The sequence below is a fragment of the Bos javanicus genome, chromosome 2 (assembly GCF_032452875.1).
Source record: "Bos javanicus breed banteng chromosome 2, ARS-OSU_banteng_1.0, whole genome shotgun sequence".
Lineage (NCBI taxonomy): Eukaryota > Metazoa > Chordata > Mammalia > Artiodactyla > Bovidae > Bos > Bos javanicus.
Window position 1 is genome coordinate 37,263,691 of NC_083869.1, and position 18,798 is coordinate 37,282,488.

At 45.8% G+C, this 18,798-nt stretch overlaps 1 protein-coding gene across 5 annotated transcripts in view; it reads right to left on the reverse strand.

The window, feature by feature from the left end:
- The window catches only part of TANC1 (tetratricopeptide repeat, ankyrin repeat and coiled-coil containing 1), a 254,013-nt gene that overhangs the window by 46,920 nt on the left and 188,295 nt on the right, over positions 1-18,798 (reverse strand). For 2 of the 5 annotated variants that reach the window (XM_061396071.1, XM_061396081.1), the window contains exons 8-14: positions 17,769-18,032; positions 12,081-12,182; positions 10,695-10,976; positions 9,797-9,951; positions 6,840-7,071; positions 5,312-5,478; positions 2,956-3,563 (exon numbers count right to left, since the gene is read on the reverse strand). In XM_061396071.1, coding sequence (XP_061252055.1) covers positions 2,956-3,563; positions 5,312-5,478; positions 6,840-7,071; positions 9,797-9,951; positions 10,695-10,976; positions 12,081-12,182; positions 17,769-18,032 — 1,810 coding nt within the window. Of the gene's footprint in view, positions 1-2,955; positions 3,564-5,311; positions 5,479-6,839; positions 7,072-9,796; positions 9,952-10,694; positions 10,977-12,059; positions 12,183-17,768; positions 18,033-18,798 lie in introns of all 5 variants that reach the window. The other 3 variants (XM_061396060.1, XM_061396050.1, XM_061396091.1) reach the window with 2 other exon arrangements.

Below are 18,798 nucleotides of genomic sequence, written 5' to 3' on the forward strand. Positions count from 1 at the left end.
AGGTGATGACGACCGAGTACAGCATGACCACAGTCTACGTAATAAGAGCCCCTGTGCTCTTCCTCAGCATAACCTGACTTATCCAATCATTTGTGCATTAACATCCCCCTAGAACCAGCACCTTGTTTGATACTGGGGATCTCATGGGGAACAACGTGAGGTCCTTGCCCTGAGGAGCTCTCAGCAGCTGGACTGGAGACCCATAAACAAGACAAAATCAAGCTAGAATCGTGCCGTGAATGGATGCTGCAGAGGCAAAGAGGAGACTCGCTGACCCCATTCCCTCGAGTTTCCAATTTCTCTCCCTTCACGGATTGTGTTTCCATGAACATGCTGTCTCAAGGATGCTTCCAACAACATCCCAATCCCTTGTGTTGTTTAAAACATAAACCAAAACTTTTCCCTACTCTCAACCCCAAACCTCTCCACCCTTTTACTTTCCATGCCAGGATGCTGGCTCTCCTCTTTCACTCCTCACAACCCAATGGAAGGAATCTCCTGAAGATCTAGGACCCTCCTCCCGCAACGAAAAGCCAATGGCTTCCTCTGAACCCTCAGCTCCCTTCACTTCTCAGCAGCACCTACTTCCTTCCCCTCCTTCCCAGAAATCCTTCTCCCTGTCCCAGAAGTCCAGCATTCCCTCTCCCCCAACCGCACTTCCTCACCATGTCCCACCATTGCCTCTCCATCAACGATGCCAGATCTTTAACTCCAACCTCTCTTCCAATTGTTAGACCCCACCTGCCTTGGAACCCCACCACCAACCCCATGAGCTCACAATGCTAAACTCCAAAGCAGCTCCTGCCTAACAAAGCGAGCTCCGTGCCTCTGCCTCTCTGACCTGCCCTAAGAGCAATGCCATCCCTCGTTTCTGAAGCATAACACCTCAGAGTCATCCATACACAGCACCTCCTTCTGCTCAACTCTGCCTGTAGGCCAAGCCAGGCCCACCTACCTCATGCTAGCAAGGCTGCTCTCCACTTCACTATCTTCCTGTAAAATGGTCTGACTTGGCTAAATATATCATTGAACATCTGTCACCTAGTTTTTACTGACTGGCTAAATAACCTGGGAGTTAGTTTATTGTCCCAAAGCACTTTCAAAAGACAATCAACTCTTAGCCCAGTGTCACCTAAGAAAACACCCTATTTACAACATAAAAGAGCAGCTAGACCAAGATAGTCAATGGTAAGTCAATATTCATGGAAGAAACATATACGTTACCATATGTAAAATAGATAACCAGTGGGAATTTACTGTGAGACACAGAAAGCTCAAATCAGGTGCTCTGCGACAACCTAGAGGGGTGGGGTGGGGTGGGAGGTGGGAGGGAGGTTCCAGAGGGAAAGGACATATGTATACCTAGGGCTGATTCATGTTGATGTATGGCAGAAATAAACACAATATTGTAAAGCAATTATCCTCCAGTTAAAACAATAAATTAAAAATATATTCATGGGAGAAAGGGAGTATGTGGCTCACAAGTGCTTATTCATTTCATTTCCGGGCCTTAGCATTGGATTAAACGGCCAGGGCAGCCCAAAGGAGACAGCTGAGCAGCTTGTCAGACCTCTTACACAGGGCCAGGAGCAATTCCGAATCAGAGAAGGCAGGAGCAATGATGCTGGAAGTGAACCCACCCTTATCGAAGAACATTTGCGCTTCAAATTCCTGTCTCTCACCCTGACTAACACCACGCTGCAGGGTGGGCAGGCTTCCCTCCTACCTCCTCCCCTGGACAGTGGGGAGAGCTGTGTCCTGGCCCAGCTCTGCTACAAAGCCTCAGTGGACCTCTGACTCCTCGGATGCAGCCGCCCCACCGCAAATGAGGCACCTGAACTCTGAACCCGATTCCTCCCAACCCCAAACCCCAATTTGCTATCCCTGCAGGACACAAGTGCAAAATGAGGTGGCTGGAAGTGATGGCTGCGTTCCCCTCTGGGGCCACAGATGCATCAGATCCCCGGGACAAGACGCCACAAGCTCAAGAGGTGGCAGAAAGGCACTGAGAGGCAGTGTGCAGATTCCCCACCCCGCAAAGGAACAGAGCCATGAACAGGCTTGAGAGAAGCCAGCTGTTCCCTGCAGCTGGTCCCACACTCTCCTGCACGTGTCCCTGAGAGAGGGGACTGGGACCTAGAAGAGAATCACAAAGAAACTGCCCGGGCACCACCAGCCTCTCCTTCATCCAGATATACTAAGGAGTCCTACAATACTAGCAATTAAAGGAAGGAAGCTTTCACATGGAACTCTACTCAATGCGATGTGGCAGCCTGAATGGGAGGGAGGTTTGGGGAGAATGGATACATGTATATATAAGGCTGGTTCCCTCCACTGTTCACCTGAAATGACCACAACACTGTTAACTGGTTATGTGCTCAGTCGTGTTTGACTCTTTATGACTCCACAGACTACAACCCGCCAGGCTCCTCTGTCCATGGAATTCTCCAGGCAAGAATACTGGAGTGAGTTGATTCCCTTCTCCAGGGGATCTTCCCAATCCAGGGATTGAACCCATGTCTCCTGCATTGGCAGGCAGATTCTTTACCAATAGTGCCACCTGGGAAGCTGGTTAACTGACTATAACCCAATACAAAATAAAAAGTTTGGGAAAAAAAAAGTTTTTGTTTGAGGGCTTCCCTGGTGGTTCAGGCAGTAAAGAATCTGCCTGCAACTCAGGAGACCCAGGTTCAATCCCTGTGTCGGGAAGATCCCCTGGAGAAGGGATTGGCAACCCACTCCAGTAGTCTTGCCTGGAGAATCCCATGGACAGAGAAGCCTGGCGGGCTACGGTCCATATGGTCACAAAGAGCTGGACAGGACTGAGCGACTTGCACTGTATCATTCATGCTGTGTTGTCTTTCTGCAAAAGAACATGAATCGTGTTTGTGATCCCTTCACCAGCCAGGCATCAGGCTTCCTGCACAGAGCTGCTGCGTAAGCGGCCTGTCATACCTGGGTTCACACAGGAAGGCTGTGTTCTCGCCATCTGCTCTCCACACGAGCCACTCCCTGAAGGATGGGTGGCAGAACATGCGGGTTTTGTCTCGCCGCTTGATGAGGAAGCAGGAGAGGGCATCCATCCTCTGCTGGAAGTCCTCCCAGCCCTGCTCCCCTTGGACGTGGCCGGCGTTGATCGCCTGAAAGATCTGCTCATCCGTCATGGGGTGGAGGGACGCCAGGGCCACATTTAAAATGGGAAGTGCTCTCTCAAAAGCAGACTGGGTCATGAACTTCATGTTGCACTGCAGCAGGTAGAGCTCGGACAGAGACACAGGCACCACCTTGTAGCTGGCGCTCTTGATGACCAGGTGTCCCCTTTGGAAGAGGTCCAAGGTGAGCTTGAGGTACAGGTAGGAGCCAAGGCTCCGCAGAACCAAGTGGCTGCTCACTTTGCCGATGAGGGCAGCATCAGCCTTGCCGTTCAGGGAGATGTTGCTGAGGATGTCCTGGCTGCTGTGGACCCTGTGCTGGACGTAGGCGTGCAGGTCGCTGTGGATGTCCTTATTGTCCGGAAAGTCATCCAAGGACAGCTTGACAAATGGCAGCTCGCTGACGATTTCCTGCAAAGGAACAGGGCCCCACAGTGTCACTCCACGGAGATTTCTTTTTCATGTCAGCTGCACTTCAAACCAGATCCCCGAATTTTCTTTCAAGGAGGATTTTCATGGATTACAGGGACTCATTGTTTTATCTTAAAACATGTAATAGGATAAATTGAAGATAAAAAGCTTATGTGGAAGAAATGCCTGATGCAAGATTAAATCAGAAAAGGCTTTCCTGAGGCCCTTATCCGAGGATACGGAGCCAAGTGAGATGGAAGAGCCTTGAGCTGACAGTGACAACCTGGCTGCACCAGCAATGGGGCACTGAGACCCCAGGTGACCTGATATGCCCATAATCTTTACACTGTGCAACTGGTGATTCAACAAGCACAGACACCCACCACCACTGTGCATCTAAGGCCATGGCCAGACACTGGGATCAGAGGCGTTCTTCACTGTGCATCAAGATTCCCAGCCAGGTCATCTGAAACCGCCCCCAGGCTGGGCCCCGCGGACTGCTGTAATGAAGCTGTCAGACGTGCATACAGCCCACTATTTTTTTGTTGTTGTTAACTTTTTTTTTTTTTTTTGTAAACTTTTAAATTGAAGTGTGACATACAGAGGTGCACAAATCCCAATTGCATGGTGTCATTCACTTTCTCAAACCCCAATACACTTGTGGGACCAGCCGGGAGACACAGAACATTACCAGCTCCAGACACCCCGTCCCTTTGCTATCCCACAGGGTAAGCACCTGTGGGATGACACTTAACAGTAGAGGTGAATTTTGTCTTTTTTTTTTTTGTTTAAACATCCCACCATCATTTCTGTAGCATGTCCTCACTGAATGTGACAGCTGTAGGAGGCAGGCTGAGGACTGTCACCCCACAATGATGCTAACTGAGCCTCTGAAAACTCAACACAGCTCGAATGCAGAGCACAGGATTCCTGCTCCCGTGCTGCTGACTGCCACACTCTGCTCACTGTGAAAAGTGACTGAAAAGTGTATGATCAAAGGTCTATAAAAACAAACGCAAGTGCAAATGAGGTCCAATTCTACTTTTAAAGGGGAAAAGAAGGACCCAAATGCTATTTTTAAATAAATATCATCCAAAAAGGGAAAAAAATAAAAATCCATGTCTTGCATCATTACTAAAAATGGATAGGGGTAGATGTAAGGAGTCAATGGTTGTTAAGATGTAATTACAGAGTTCAAATGAGGGGACAGCTGAGGAACAGAAAAACACATACACTCTTCATTTTGCTGCAAGTGTTATCTCACGTTTAAGTTTTAGGAAAAACTGGACCTTTTTTTCGGAATTGGCTTTAAAAATATTCCTCCTTTATCTGTCCCTTATCTCTTCATTGAAAAAAAGAAAAAAGTTCACTGCAAACCCATACAAATAACTACCAGCAAGAATAACTTGAAATCCTAGTAGGCTTATTGGCCAGGCACCTAAAACAGCCCCGCAAACTGCGTTGCGAAGTACTGGGGCGAGACACTTCCGTTTTGGAAGCACCAATGTAGCTTAATGAAAGTAGGGAACTTACCTGACACCTTGACCAATGTGCCTTGAGGGTAAAAAGGTTAGAGCTTTGCCTGTTTAGGGCCCTGTACACTAATATTTCAAAGTTCTAATACACTTTTCAATTCAGCAGCTAAATGATTTACAACAGTTTACGTTGTTAATGTTAACCTAAAATTATAAAAATTTCAAAATTGGGGCATAAGGTCTTGGAAAGAGATTTGAGAATTCTTTTTTTACCTGGAAATTGGCTCTTACAGTCACAATCAACTTCAACCAAGCAGGGAATTTAGAAATAATCTTGGTAATAAAGGAAGAAAGCGTATCTCCATAATCAGGTTTATGAAACTCAGCTTCATTTAAGCCATCTATCAAAATAATGTATTCTTCTTCAGGAATTTTCTGCTCTAAAAGATAAAATGATTTTTTTAATTAAGAAATTCTACATTTCTATAAGACAGCACCACCCAGTGTAGTTTAATGCACAATTTAAAGTGTTTGGGAAAACTAAAACGGTTTACATATGGCAGAATAAGTGGTTTTCACAGAAGCATATTTTCTATTAAATTTGTAATGAAAACCGGAGTGCAGAGCCAAAAGAAGATCAATTCCCACCAAACAGTTTTCAGAAACATTCGGCATCACACGCATTAGCAGGATCTCACCCACGTGCATGATTACAGTTAGCTCTTCAAGAACTCCTGTCACTGGAGTGAGTGACAGCAAAGACAGCCAGCACACACTGAGATCAAACCTGCAAAAGACTCTAGGTCCTGCCCCGACCCTGCCCCACAGAGCTTCCCTGATGGACTCTGGGAGGGCAAGCTGACCCTGGAAGGTCAGAGCATCCCACCGAAGGCACACAGCCAGTGGAGGCGAGAACTCTGCTACACAGAAACCTCCAAGCCTGCACCTAGCTTTCTATTCACTGGTGCCAGCTTCCTGCCCGGCGATGAGGAGCAGTGATGGCCCATCTGCTTCACTCCCCTCTCCCTGGCATCAAACGGCAGAACTGCTATGGAGACAGGTAGACTAGCTCAAAAGGTAAGGAGCAAGGGGCAGGAAGGATGAATAGACAAAGGCTCAGAATATCACTAATGTCCCTACTGAGATGGTCAAGGGCAAAAAAACCCAAATGGCCACCTCAAGAAATGACTTTAGCTTCAACTGAACAGTGAAAGTGTGTCTGTTCGGTTATGTCCGACTCTTTGTGACCCCTTGGACTGTAGCCCACCAGGCTCCTCTGTCCATGGGATTCTCCAGGCAAGAGTACTTGAGTGGGTTGCCATTCCCTTCTCCAGGAGATCTTCCCAACCCAGGGATCGAACCCAGGTCTTCTGCACTGCAAGCAGATTTAGGGTCTGAGCCACCAGGGAACAGAGGCCCCTGGAAAAACATGCTGGCAAGTTTCCCAAACAATCAACGTGCTCCCAATGTACTCCCTTGCTACTGAGGAGTGCAAAATATGCAGGCAGCAGTTTCTAGGGAGCAAGTCATCTAAATAACCTCTGGTTACAAATTAGCTACTTTGGAAATGTTCAACTGGGGAGCTAATGCTTATTGGAGGTATTCCATTTTTAAGGACACTATTTGGAGGGGGACAAGGTGGGGCCCTGGACAGAGGATTCTGAGGAAGGGGAGGAGACATGCACCCCTACATCCTCCCTGTGCCCACTTCGCTCCCTCCCCCAGGGCCTAGCAGACGCCCACCCCCATTCTGAGGACCATCCCAGGGAGGGGGAGGACATGGCTGGCCGCTGGGAGGTACCGTTTCTCAGGCTTGTGAGTGGCTCCAGCACGCCCCGCTTGAAGGCGGCCACCGGGTCCTGCACACAGGACCTGAGGCTCAGCATGCTCTGGAGCTGGGGCTCCCTTATCAGCAGGTCCCGGTAGGCGGCCAGCTGGTGGGAGCGGCAGAGCAGGGCCGCGATGCTGTGCACGAACTCGGGCACCAGGCACGTGTAGGTGTTGTCGGCCTGGCAGTAGTGGTAGGCCACGACCTGCGGGGAAGCAGAGCCGTCAGCATCGCCCGTCCTCTCCACACGGCTCCTTCCACGCTCTCCAACAGGATGCAGTGCTCCCATTCTCTAACAAGACGCGTTCCTTCTATTCCCCAGGACTGAGTCATCATTTAGCTTAATGGACTCAGTCATTCCTCCACTTTGGAAGAATGCTAAAATTTGCTGAATTCTAGGCAGACTTTAAGTTGTAGCCACAAGTCTGTCGTGACTGCCCCTAAGATCACCACAAGTTACTCCCTCTGTGTTGAATATAAAAGAATAAAAGTTATTCAGGAAATGAAAAGTCTACTCTGGCTTACAACAATTTCGAGCCGTCTGGACAGTCTTGATATCCACTAGAACCATAGTCAGTACATGTCTGTTTTCAAATAGAGCAGCATCTCCTTGGAAAACTCATTTCCAGCATCCAAAAAGCAGATAAAATTGGTGGCAATGAAAGCCAGGCTGTCAAGTCACTGCTGCTTCCTCTTGGTGGCAAGAGGGCAAGGCAGCCCGGCTCAGGCCCTCAGCCTCCTCCCCACACTTCCAGCAACACCATGGAGAAGTTCAACAGCAGCACGGTTTGAAGGATCAACAGCAGACACTACCAAAATCCTGCCTATCATGTGAAGGGACACACAGGAGAAGGGAGGCTCCTGCCCAAGCGCTGAGAGGATCCTTTTTGTTGGGATGGATTTGAAGTGGCAGCAGGCTATTCATTAGAGAGACCCCCAAGGAAAGTGCCAGATGTGGCTCTGTCTTGAGAGTGGGGGGCATACTGCAGACAAATGAAAAATATGTGACTTTCCCAATGAGGATGAATGGAGGAATGTAAGCACAAGCTGGTGCTGGTGGTTTAGTCGCTAAGTCGTGTCTGACTCTCTTGCTACCCTATGGTTGATAGTCCACAAGGCGCCTCTGTCCATGAGACTTCCCAGGCAAGAATACTGAAGTGGGTTGCCATTTCCTTTCTCCAGGGGATGTTTCTGATCCAGGGATCGAACTGCATTGGCAGGTGTCTCCTGCATTGGCTGGAGGGTTCGTTACCACTGAGCCACCAGGGAAACCCTAAGTACAAGGTAAGGAAGGTGAAAAAGGTCAAAACACATTCATGTGAAGTGCCCTATGTTTTTCAGAAGGGTCTGTGTCACTGCTGTCCCACTCAGGCCTACAAGCCCTGCAGAGGCAGGACAAGAACCACTGGCTATGGATCAGAGCTGAGGGCAGCAGACACACAGGTTAATGCCCTGCCAGGGTGATAGTCAGTCAATGGAAGATCTCGGGTCTGATTCCAGGTCTATAGACTCTCACAAAGCAGGTGGCAAGACAGGTGTGGCCACTTTGGAACCCACGTGACTTCTGTTTTTGATTACATCTATCATGGACACTGGAGAAGGAAATGGCAACTCACTCTAGTATTCTTGCTTGGAGTATACAGTGGGCTACAGTCCATGGGGTCGCAAAGAGTCGGACATGACTGAATCGACTGAATACGCATCATGCACACTCAGAGGGAAGAGACCTGCTCTTCCATTCTCAACTGGACAGAGCTTAGAAGCAACGCACGGGGACCTGTGAGCTTGTGCAAACTACCAGTGAGCCAGCACCACAGTCCACCTAGCATGGTGTTTGATAATAGGAAGTCTGGCAATCCAAGAGTGGGGCATGAAATCAATTTGGAGCCATAAAGTCTTTTTTTTTTTTTAATTTAATACAGTGAACTTTATAGATGTAAGAATAAGTATATGTTTTTGCTTCAGTTGTGTGTGTGATGATGTGTGTGAACACCAGATGTTTAGTATCACATGTATTTCTTATTGTGGGTCCCAAACTGGTTTTAAAAGCCACTGTCACAGGGTGGCTGTGAAGTCTGCACCATATCCCTCATCTCAGATCACCCGTTCATGGCCAGAGGACTGCCCCAAATCAGTGGTCAGGGTGTTGGGACTGTCCAGGCTGGGTGAGGAATAGCCTTCAACGGGAAAGCAGAAGCAAGGAGCAGGATCTGGGGCTGGGGAACATTCGTTTCAGTTCCCCTGCACCAACCTCACCCGAGGGGCTCCTCACAGATGCTTCTCACCACTGTCCACCTGTGGTGGTTCTCCAGCATCACCAGCTCATGCCCCTTCTGCCCTGGGAGACCCAAGTGGCTCACGAGGAATGGGAGTGGTAAGTGCTGCTGTGCAGGAGGGCAGCTTATGAACCTGTGCTGGTTGTTGAGCAGATTGAAAATTTCAGAAGGACCCTGATGATCAGGTCCTAGGAAGGGAAAGTCAGCCAAGTCTCTTTACAACATCACAAGAAACCTCTGACAGAAAGACACTTGTAACCAAGGGCCCTAGCAAGAGAGTACAGGTGGGGAAGGAGGCCTGGGGCATGGTAAAGGCTCCCAACCTCCTGCTTTTATACCAAATGAAAAATGAAGGAGGGCATATGCTTACAAGAGTGGGTTTGTGGTGAGTGCAATGATATCTATGACGGCTTTGAGGAACTCTTTCAATTCATCATTTAAGATGAATAAAAGTCCACCGCCAGTGTCCTAAGATATTAATTTTCATGAGTACCTTTTATTTGAAGTACTCCATCACAATTTTATCAAAAGCTGTATTTTTAAGTTAAGCAACTCTTGTCTCCATGTTAAGATCCCTTTTTAAATTCATTTCTCAAAAGCCACACTAGCAAATCTCTCTCTCTGGGAGGCTCCCATAGGACAGGAGCAGGTTACCTTAGAAGCCAGGTATTTCACGGAATCCTCTCGTGGTCTCTGGTTCTCAGGATCAGATCCAGACACTGGGGGGGATTTAGCCGCACCAGAACCACTTGTAGAAGAAGTTGGTGAAAGCAGTGGAGTGAAAGGAACATCCTGGGAGGAATCTGAAGCTGCAGTGAAGAGACCAGTTTCATTATTTACAAGGATAGTGTGGGATGCTGAACATACTTCTTGGTTGGACCTGGAGAGTATTTTAACAGCTAATGAGTGAACATGGTACCAAATGCAAAGACCCAAATGGGAATACAGGCTCCCTCTCAGCCCTGTCTCCCACTACCCAGGTGCCCTCCCAGGAGAACCGCTGTTCCTGGCTTCATTATTTTTGGTTAAAAAAAAAAAAAAATCTTTCCTGGCTCCCTGTTCCTGTTCACCCTGTTAGAAACACTTTGTTTTATTGCACATAAAATAAGCTGTGGGTTGTCAAATTTGCCACTCCTTCCCAGCTGAAGTTAGTTTTTATAATTTTGTTAAGTCCAGCATAGAAGACAAAGGCTGTGAAAAACAGGATCCAAAAGAATTCTGCACAGACTCCTTCTGGCTTCTTCTGCCAGAAGACTAATCCTGAATTTTAGGACCCTGAATTCCTCAGAGCACCTGATCAGGCCTCACTGCCCACATCAGGAGGGTGACGGGCCTGCCAGCTGGGAGAATGCAAGGGAGGGCCGGCCTCACCCCAGGTCACACCTACAGAAGACTGTGAAAGACAGAGAATTCTCCAGCACGTGGTCACAAACCTGACACAGCAGCTGGAACATAAGGAAAACAGGGAATTTAAGTCTATCCAGACAGCAATTCCCTCCACCTTTCTTATATTCATGCAATAAACGGAACCAGCAGTTAAACACAGACATACTTTTTGTTGATGAGCTGGGGCTGTTGGAAGCGATCTGCCTCATGCGGCTTCCATGGCAGCTCAGTGCCACCAACTTAGAAATGATAGCCGTCTTCCCAAAGCCCACGTTTCCAACAACCACCGCGCCTCTGTTTTCTGTCAGTTCTGTGTTCCTCAAGTTTTCTTCTATCTGGTGAAAGAGCCAATCCCTTCCCACAAACACAGAGTCTGTGGTTATGCTTGGTACTTCAAACAATAATGGTTTCAACAAAATGTCTTGTGGCTTGTAGGGAGCAAATCGTGCTTAGGGGAAAAAAAAATCATTATTTTAGAAGAATGTCATAATTTTATACACTAAAAAACTCAGTTTATCGTTGCTTGTATGATTTTACAATACAAGGGATCTATCTGCAAGTATTTCCAGCATGGTTCTTATAATACTTCCTGCTGCTGCTGCTAAGTCACTTCAGTCATGTCTGACTCTGTGTGACCCCATAGACGGCAGCCCACCAGGCTCCCCCGTCCCTGGGATTCTCCAGGCAAGAACACTGGAGTGGGCTGCCATTTCCTTCTCCAATGCATGAAAGTGAAAAGTGAAAGTGAAGTTGCTCAGTCGTGTCCGACTCTTCACGACCCCATGGGCTGCAGCCCACCAGGCTCCTCTATCCATGGGATTTTCCAGCCAAGAGTGCTGGAGTGGGGTGCCTTCGCCTTCTCCGATAATACTTCCTAATACCTCATTTATCATACCTTATTGGTCTTACAAAGGGTCCTATTAACATGACTCTAGCCCTTTCATACTTCTAAGTTATTCACATGACTCAAGATAGATACACAGAGGATTAGAGAAAGTGATGAAGGGGCCAGATGATGTCTCATCAGTTTATCTGAAATAGTACTTAAGACCTGTTTCTTCCACTTCTGTAGGAAAAAACAGAAATGCATTTCCCCTGAAGACAGTGTCCCAGCTCTTATCGGGGTGTGGTGATACTTTGACCCTTATTGTGAGGTTTTTGGCCATTCAACTGTGCACTTCAGCCAGAAGCAGGAGGTGGCCCCCAGAGCCTAAGGAACTGGAACAAAGCTGATTCTTTGTTGGTGACCAAAAACTATAGTGAGTGATGACCCTTCACTTCAAAATAACATATTGAAGAATAATTTTTCAACTCCAGAAGCAAGTTAATTACATAACGTAAGGAAGAGGCTCCAAAAGTCTTAAGGATGACTTCCTAGCACACCTTAGAGATACAAACTTCTTGCACACATACACTTCATATCATGTTTTAAAAACAGCTGGCTTGAATGCTGGTTACCACAGACTTTCCATGTTTAGCGAATGAGCTCATCACAGCCATAATCACAGCAGATACAAAGATAAATAAATACCTTTAACTTCCTGTGCCCTACCTCCAGCTGTATTGTGCCACGGTAACCTAATTGATGTCCGAAGGGGAGCATTTCTCTGTCCGTCCAAATAACTCAGGTCTTCCAATTTGGTTGAGCTCGTTGCTGCAATATTAAACCGAAGTTTAGTCTCTTCAGAGTTGAGTTTAATATTACCCAAACTACAAAAAATTATAAATTACAAAGCCATTCACTTCAGGCTTTCAACAAAATTTACTTCAGACTGACTTTGGTTTGGTTTGCCCGCCCCCATTTGTTTTTCTGTCAGTGTTGTTAATTAAGAAGTGGACAAAACCAAGAGCTCCTCATTCTTGAGCCAAAGTCATGTTGATACAGTTGCCAGAATCTCCATTACTCCAGGAAAGAGACAGACCTCACCAGAAATTTTTAGAAGAAACCTGAATCAAGTGAAACTCGGTAACGCTTCAGTACTGACTGCAAACACACAGCACAGTGACTTTTCATCTCTGCAGCTCCAGAGAGTCTTACGCTGTCACTAGAATTCCAGCTCTGCTAACTAGGTGAGCACATTCTGCATGGACAATTCCCCAGGGCTCAGAACCCTAAAAGTCAGCTCTTGGCAGTAAAAGTAACCAAGTGGACTTTATCAGAAAGCTTCAAAGTTTTATGTATACATTATAGATTATATATTATACTATATTATGTTTATGTATTTTTTCACTTCTAAAAATAAGTAATCACATTTTCCTCTGATCAAATAAGTAAGAGTCACAGCACACAGTTACATGTTAAAAAAGTTTTACGGATCTAGTCAAGCACATATAAGGTGAATTATAAAAATAATCGGTATAAAATAATTTTGTTACATCTTAGCAAATTTTTAAAGCAAATACACAGTTCATGTTTCCATCTTAAAAAAGGAACCTTCTCCTATTTATATATTCTAGGTCACAATGAAAAAAATCTACATAAAATCAAACCCAATCTGGTTTGGGGGTTAAGGAGCCCATTATAAAAATAATGACGATCCTAGACATATGATTATCTTACAGAGATACAGACATCACTTGAGGGGGAACAATGAGGGAGAGGGAGTTCCTATTTCCAGGGCTAAAGCTTCTAAGAGTGGTGAGATCATCAGTGTGACAGAATTTCGAAGGACAGAAGTCAAGCTGGGCCATCTGCTTGCTGAAAACCCTCTGGCTACCCCATGGGCTCGGATGCAGCAGCCGACCGCCGGCCAGCACCATCTGCCTGGTCTGGGCCCTTCCTGCTGCCCCTCCTAAGGCCTCGGTCCTTTTCTTCCGCACTTTTGGCACTAGCTCCTCTCACTCCTCCATTCAGCAGGCACATGGGTGGCTCGTGGCCTGGCTCTGTGACAGTGCATCCACTCTGCTGCAGTCTCCAGAGGCCAACTGGCCCTGTTCAATGTCTGAGGCCACAGAGAAACCTCAGACAGCTCGACCCTACGGCAACACACACTGACGCTTCTTCAGTGCATATCCACAGCCTGTTCACATGTGCTGCACACAGTACGTCAATACTCCACACAAATCTTTCCTCTTAGAAGGATACAACTAATTCCCTATGCAGGACTTCCAAGTGAGCCTAAGGTTTGGGACTCCAAGGCAACATCTAGCTTCTCCCCAGGTCCTTCACAACCAGGGCACAGGAAACTCCCCAGATGGCCGGCGGGACCACACCCATGTCCCTGACTCCCTATAGTCACACTGCTTAGAACGCATTTCCAGGCTCCCACCTGGGACCTGGGACTCTGACTCGGGGCTCTGCAAATGACCCCTCTTCGGCACACCTCCTTGTGAACACACTTACATGTTGAAGGCTGAGACAGAACGAGTAACCCCAGCTATATTCTGGCCACAGGCTGGTTCGGTTCAGAGCTGGGAGAGCCCAGACTGTCTGACCTGCTGCCTCAACCCCAGAGGGCACAGAGACGCCTATAACCTCCAAAGGCTTTCCACTTACCTCCTTATCCTGACCCCTTAAAACATGACATTCAGTTCAGAACTTTTTGACAACCAAAGGCTTAAGAAGAAGAGACTATAAAGAGTGCTTCAACGAAAGGACTGCAAAAAAGCCCAAGTCTGACACAGAGGCAGGAGATAGGAGGTTTGAAATACCTCTTTGCAGATTTTCAGTGACTACAGTTTCAGTTCCAAAGTAGGGGAGAGAGCAGCCCAGCAACTCCAGAGGTCTATGCTAAACATGAACACGTTGCTTCGAAATGGACCGCTGCTCATCAGGGCTGCAAGCCACCAGCTGCTGGCTCCCTCCACTGTATAAAGTGTCATCACAGCCACTGAGAGTGATGGGAGAGGGGCAGCCGTGCCGCTGCAGGTGTTCAGTCCCACGCCCAGGCGACACCCTAGGACGACAACATGCTGTCCTTTCACACACCCCTAGGAATTCTCAGACGCTACAAAAATTAGCTCACTTCTGGTATTTAAATAATGAATGCTTTCAAAAGCCTGAACTATTCAGGGCCCAGAAAAATCAGAGGGAAAGCAATAATTTTGTGCTGCAATAAATCTACTGCTAATACCTCTACAATTAAATTAATTATACACTCATGGCATACATACATTGTGTCTAACATCTGGGTGAGAAGTACATTTTAAGATGCTGCAGGAAAGAGGGTTTTTTGGTGGGGGTGGAATGGGTAGATGGAGAAGCAGAGGGAGACTTGTCTAAGCTGAGCAAAGGGAACATCTACTAAAACCCCATGGATTAACCTACCAAAGGTAAGTGCCATTAAGTCCAAGGCAATTACCAGTTAGAGTCTCAAGAAAACTGACTGGTAATTCTGTTTGTTGGTTTCCTAAACTAACCAGTGTTCTGTGATTTACTTAGAAAGTATTTCAAAAGACAAAAAAAAAAAAAAAACAGTAGTCCAAAAAGGTAGAGCTCAATTATCCAACTTCTTGATTATCCAAGGTATCATTTTAAAGGCTTCTCATTCTGCTTTTTAATGAAGGAATAAAGTGTCTGTGTTATGTATTTTGATGTGGTATATACAATAATAATGAGACTGCAGCTTTCTAAATCAATTCTACTTCAACAAATGCTTTGCCAAAGAAAATCTCTGTATAGCAAACAATCACCAAACCTAGCCAACTTACTTTTATAACCTTTGACCAAAAAATTCCACTGTATGAGACAGTTAAGAATGAAGCAACAGCTCCAGTTCTCTGTAACAGGCTTAGTGACAATAAAGGCAGGCAGCCTTTGGAACTTGTTTCCATATCCTCACCCCCCAGGGAAACTATGCCCCTTGGGGAAGCTGGCATCACCTATCTTTCCCTTGTTTAGTCCTTATTCTGTTTCACATACCAAAACACCTTTCCTATCAAACGGCAGTTTCTCTGTGTTTACATGGATCTTGACATGCAAACACTTTCAAGAGATTTCAGTATACGGTCCTTCCCACCTTACTTCAGTCCACCACCAAGTGTTGCCTACTGCTGTTTGTAGCAACCTGCCTTCTAATCCCTAGATAAACAGCACTGCATATAGTCTATAACATGAGTCTTTTATTCTTTTCAATGATATTTGAAAAATCTTGCCATTCCCTCTTTAAAAAAGAAAATCTACTTATTTGGCTGCACCGAATCTTAAGTTGCAGCATGAGGGATCTTTTTGGCATGAGCACTCTTAGTTGTAGTTTGAGGGATCTAGTTTCCTGACCAGGAATGGAACCTAGCCCCTCTGCACTGGAAGTGAAAAGTCTTAGCCACTAGATCACCAGGGGAGTTCCACCATTCCCACCTAACTAAAGTTCAGCTTTAGGGGTAAAAGGGTAGGCAATGAAGAATCTACCAGACTCCTAGCTTGTTAGCAGATACTATAATGTAAGGCACTTTCCTATTTCCTTCCAAAATATGCTTTTAGTTTATAAAATATGCAACATGGGAGAAATGAGCAAACCCATTAGGCTAAGCAGTCACTGCTCAAGCCCAGAGATAAAACCCTCCCAATTCCACAGGAGGTCCGGTTCAAGTGCATCCGTAGAAGCTAATGAATGAGCACAGCAGAAATCAGAAAGCCATGTACTATAATCACTGCAGTCTCCTGGAAATGCTCAGCTCACACCCACTATCACTTCACATGGCAGGAAACCACATAAAAGAACATCAAGCAGAAAACATAACCCGAAAGGGGTCCTTTTAACACTGTTAAATTAATTTATTAATGTGTTTCCTAATTTTAAAATAGCTGCATTAAATTGAATACAAGTCTGCCATTTTGTTGAAGTCAATATAGCTATGAAGTCCTGGGATAATACAAATGAACCTTTCATCATATCCAGGTAAAAAGGGTCTAAAATGCCATGGGTGCAACATATTATGCCGTAGATGGTGAAACGGTGGTGGGCGGACACACTGCCTTCTGGAAGAACCCTCGTTCAATACATTTAATACACATAAAGCTCTCAGTACTTCCTTCTGGCAGGCACACCAAATCCCTCTTCTGGAACAAGGCCATTTTACTTGCTTTGAAAGTGAATTTAGAGTTGTGTCTCAGAATTCTTCCATTAGAACCGTATATTTATCAGCCACTTCGGAGATCCACTGTAAAACACACCCAGTGACAATCAGAGTAGCCTGGCCCATCCCAAAGGGGCAGTACAGAGTCACAGAGAAACCTTTTGATGTGGGAAGAGAGATCCTGGGTCCAGCCCTTGGCAGAGGAGAAATCGTAAGCATCTCATTGGTAACAAACAATGATCAAAACAAGTTCCTCTTCTAAATTCAACAGAAGAGCACCGAGTGTAGAAATCTGGGACCTTGAAGCAGGCACAGCAGGTCAGACGTAGGGTTCCCTTCCCCGCCCACTGTGAACTAGCACCCACTGACCAGTCAGCCAGCACCAGTCACCCCTTTCACATTCTCTTCTCAGCTCCAGCTGCCTCATCTTGCTGAGACATGACTGTCTGGCCTGTTTCCATTTCCTTGAGAGAGAACTTGCTTTTCTGCTGCTCATGTTTTAAACCGTGAGCTCCCTTAAAACAGAATTATACAAAACTGGATCTCCCATCTATATGATGAGCCTCAACTATAGAAAATTAGTTCGAAAGCTGGATTAGAAATTCTTTTGAGGGGTGGGTGGAAGGGAGGTTCAAGAGGGAGGGGATATATACGTACATTTGGCTGATTCACATTGTACAGTAGAAACCAACACAACATTGTAAAGCAATTATCCTCCAATTAAAAATTAAAAGTAAATTGTAATGAAAATTCAGGGGAATGGCACAAAAAAAGAAATTCTTTGAGCTGGTATTAACAAATTCATTCTAAACAATGATTTCCCTTGATTAAGCTGTAAATCCTGCATTAACTCAGGCTTAAAATAATCTGACAGAAAATAACAAAATTATGTAAAGCATTATCCTTCAATTTAAAAAAAAAAACAAGGACAGAGTTTTTGGTCCTTTCTTCCCTCATATACAAAGACCGATATAGTCTAAGTATTAAATTTAAAGAATTCTAGAGGGGAAAGGTCACTTAATGACCATTAAATGCAGCTTTATGTTTACATATGGGTTTACCATCATGCTTACAGATGGGTACAGTAAGGCCTGCAAAAGTTAAGTGCCTGACCCATTATCACAAGGGTGGCTTGTGTCTGGATTAGATTCCCACGTGAAGAAAGTGAGCAGTGGGCACCTCAGACCCAGCGAGGTCACCCTTCCAGGGAGAGGCGTGGCCTTACCTGCAACTGAGTTGGGCCGTGGCATTATTAGCGAGCTGGAGCTCTGAGAATAAGGGACCGGACCATCTCCAACTGAGGCTTCGGCTTTGGGCAGCACGCTCTCCGCTGGCCCAGGGGGCTCCTCTTCTGCCACTGGGGAGCAATTATCTGCCCTGCGGTCATGGAGCACTCCCTTCTGTACCCCTAACCTTAGGCTTCCGTCCTTATTCCATTCCAAACTGGAGCCACTCCGGTCATCATTTTCCGATGAACTTGTAATTGTGGCTGAAATGAGAGACCAAAATACTTTGAAGGAAGCCAGGAATAGCTGGGGCTCTTGAGAGCTCACACAGACACACAGACACACACACACCGTCCGCATGATCAATGGTTTTCTGGTCTGTGCAGATTGTTATCGAACTCTGTTTCATACAGTGTATTCTCGTGAGTTAGAAGAATGGTGCTTATCAGGGGAAATAAACTGCTAAATCATTCTACAGGGGAGGGAAAAGAAAACTCTGATAAGAAGATAATGAAAAAATTGTCTAAGAGTATCTGAGAGCTAAGAGCAAATCTATGTAGTTTGGAAATGATATATCCTGCCTTTTAACAAAGATGAATTGCTCACAGAAGAATTCAAATCTCATTAAATTCCTTTGAACCTTTAAGTATTTTTCCCAAATTAATAACATTTGTGCACAGAGAGAAGGGGCAGGGCAGTACAATGGTTAATGCAGGAATGATGTAGGAGGAAAATCTATAAAACAAAATCAATGATAAAATCAGACAGAAGTTTAATCCTTAGACTTCAAACACTATAACATCTGTTCAAGGCATCCAGAGATGCCAACTTGACTTTAATTCTTTAGCAGCCTAGGATGGAAACCTTGAGGAAACCAGGGACAGGAATACATAAGCATGGGAGGGGATACTTGATGGCAGAATTAATATTTAACCTCTTCCAAGAAAACCAGGATGGAAAGCATCTTGGCAAAAAAGGAGAAATAGGGCAACATCCACTCTATAAATCTACAAACAGCCACTTCCGACT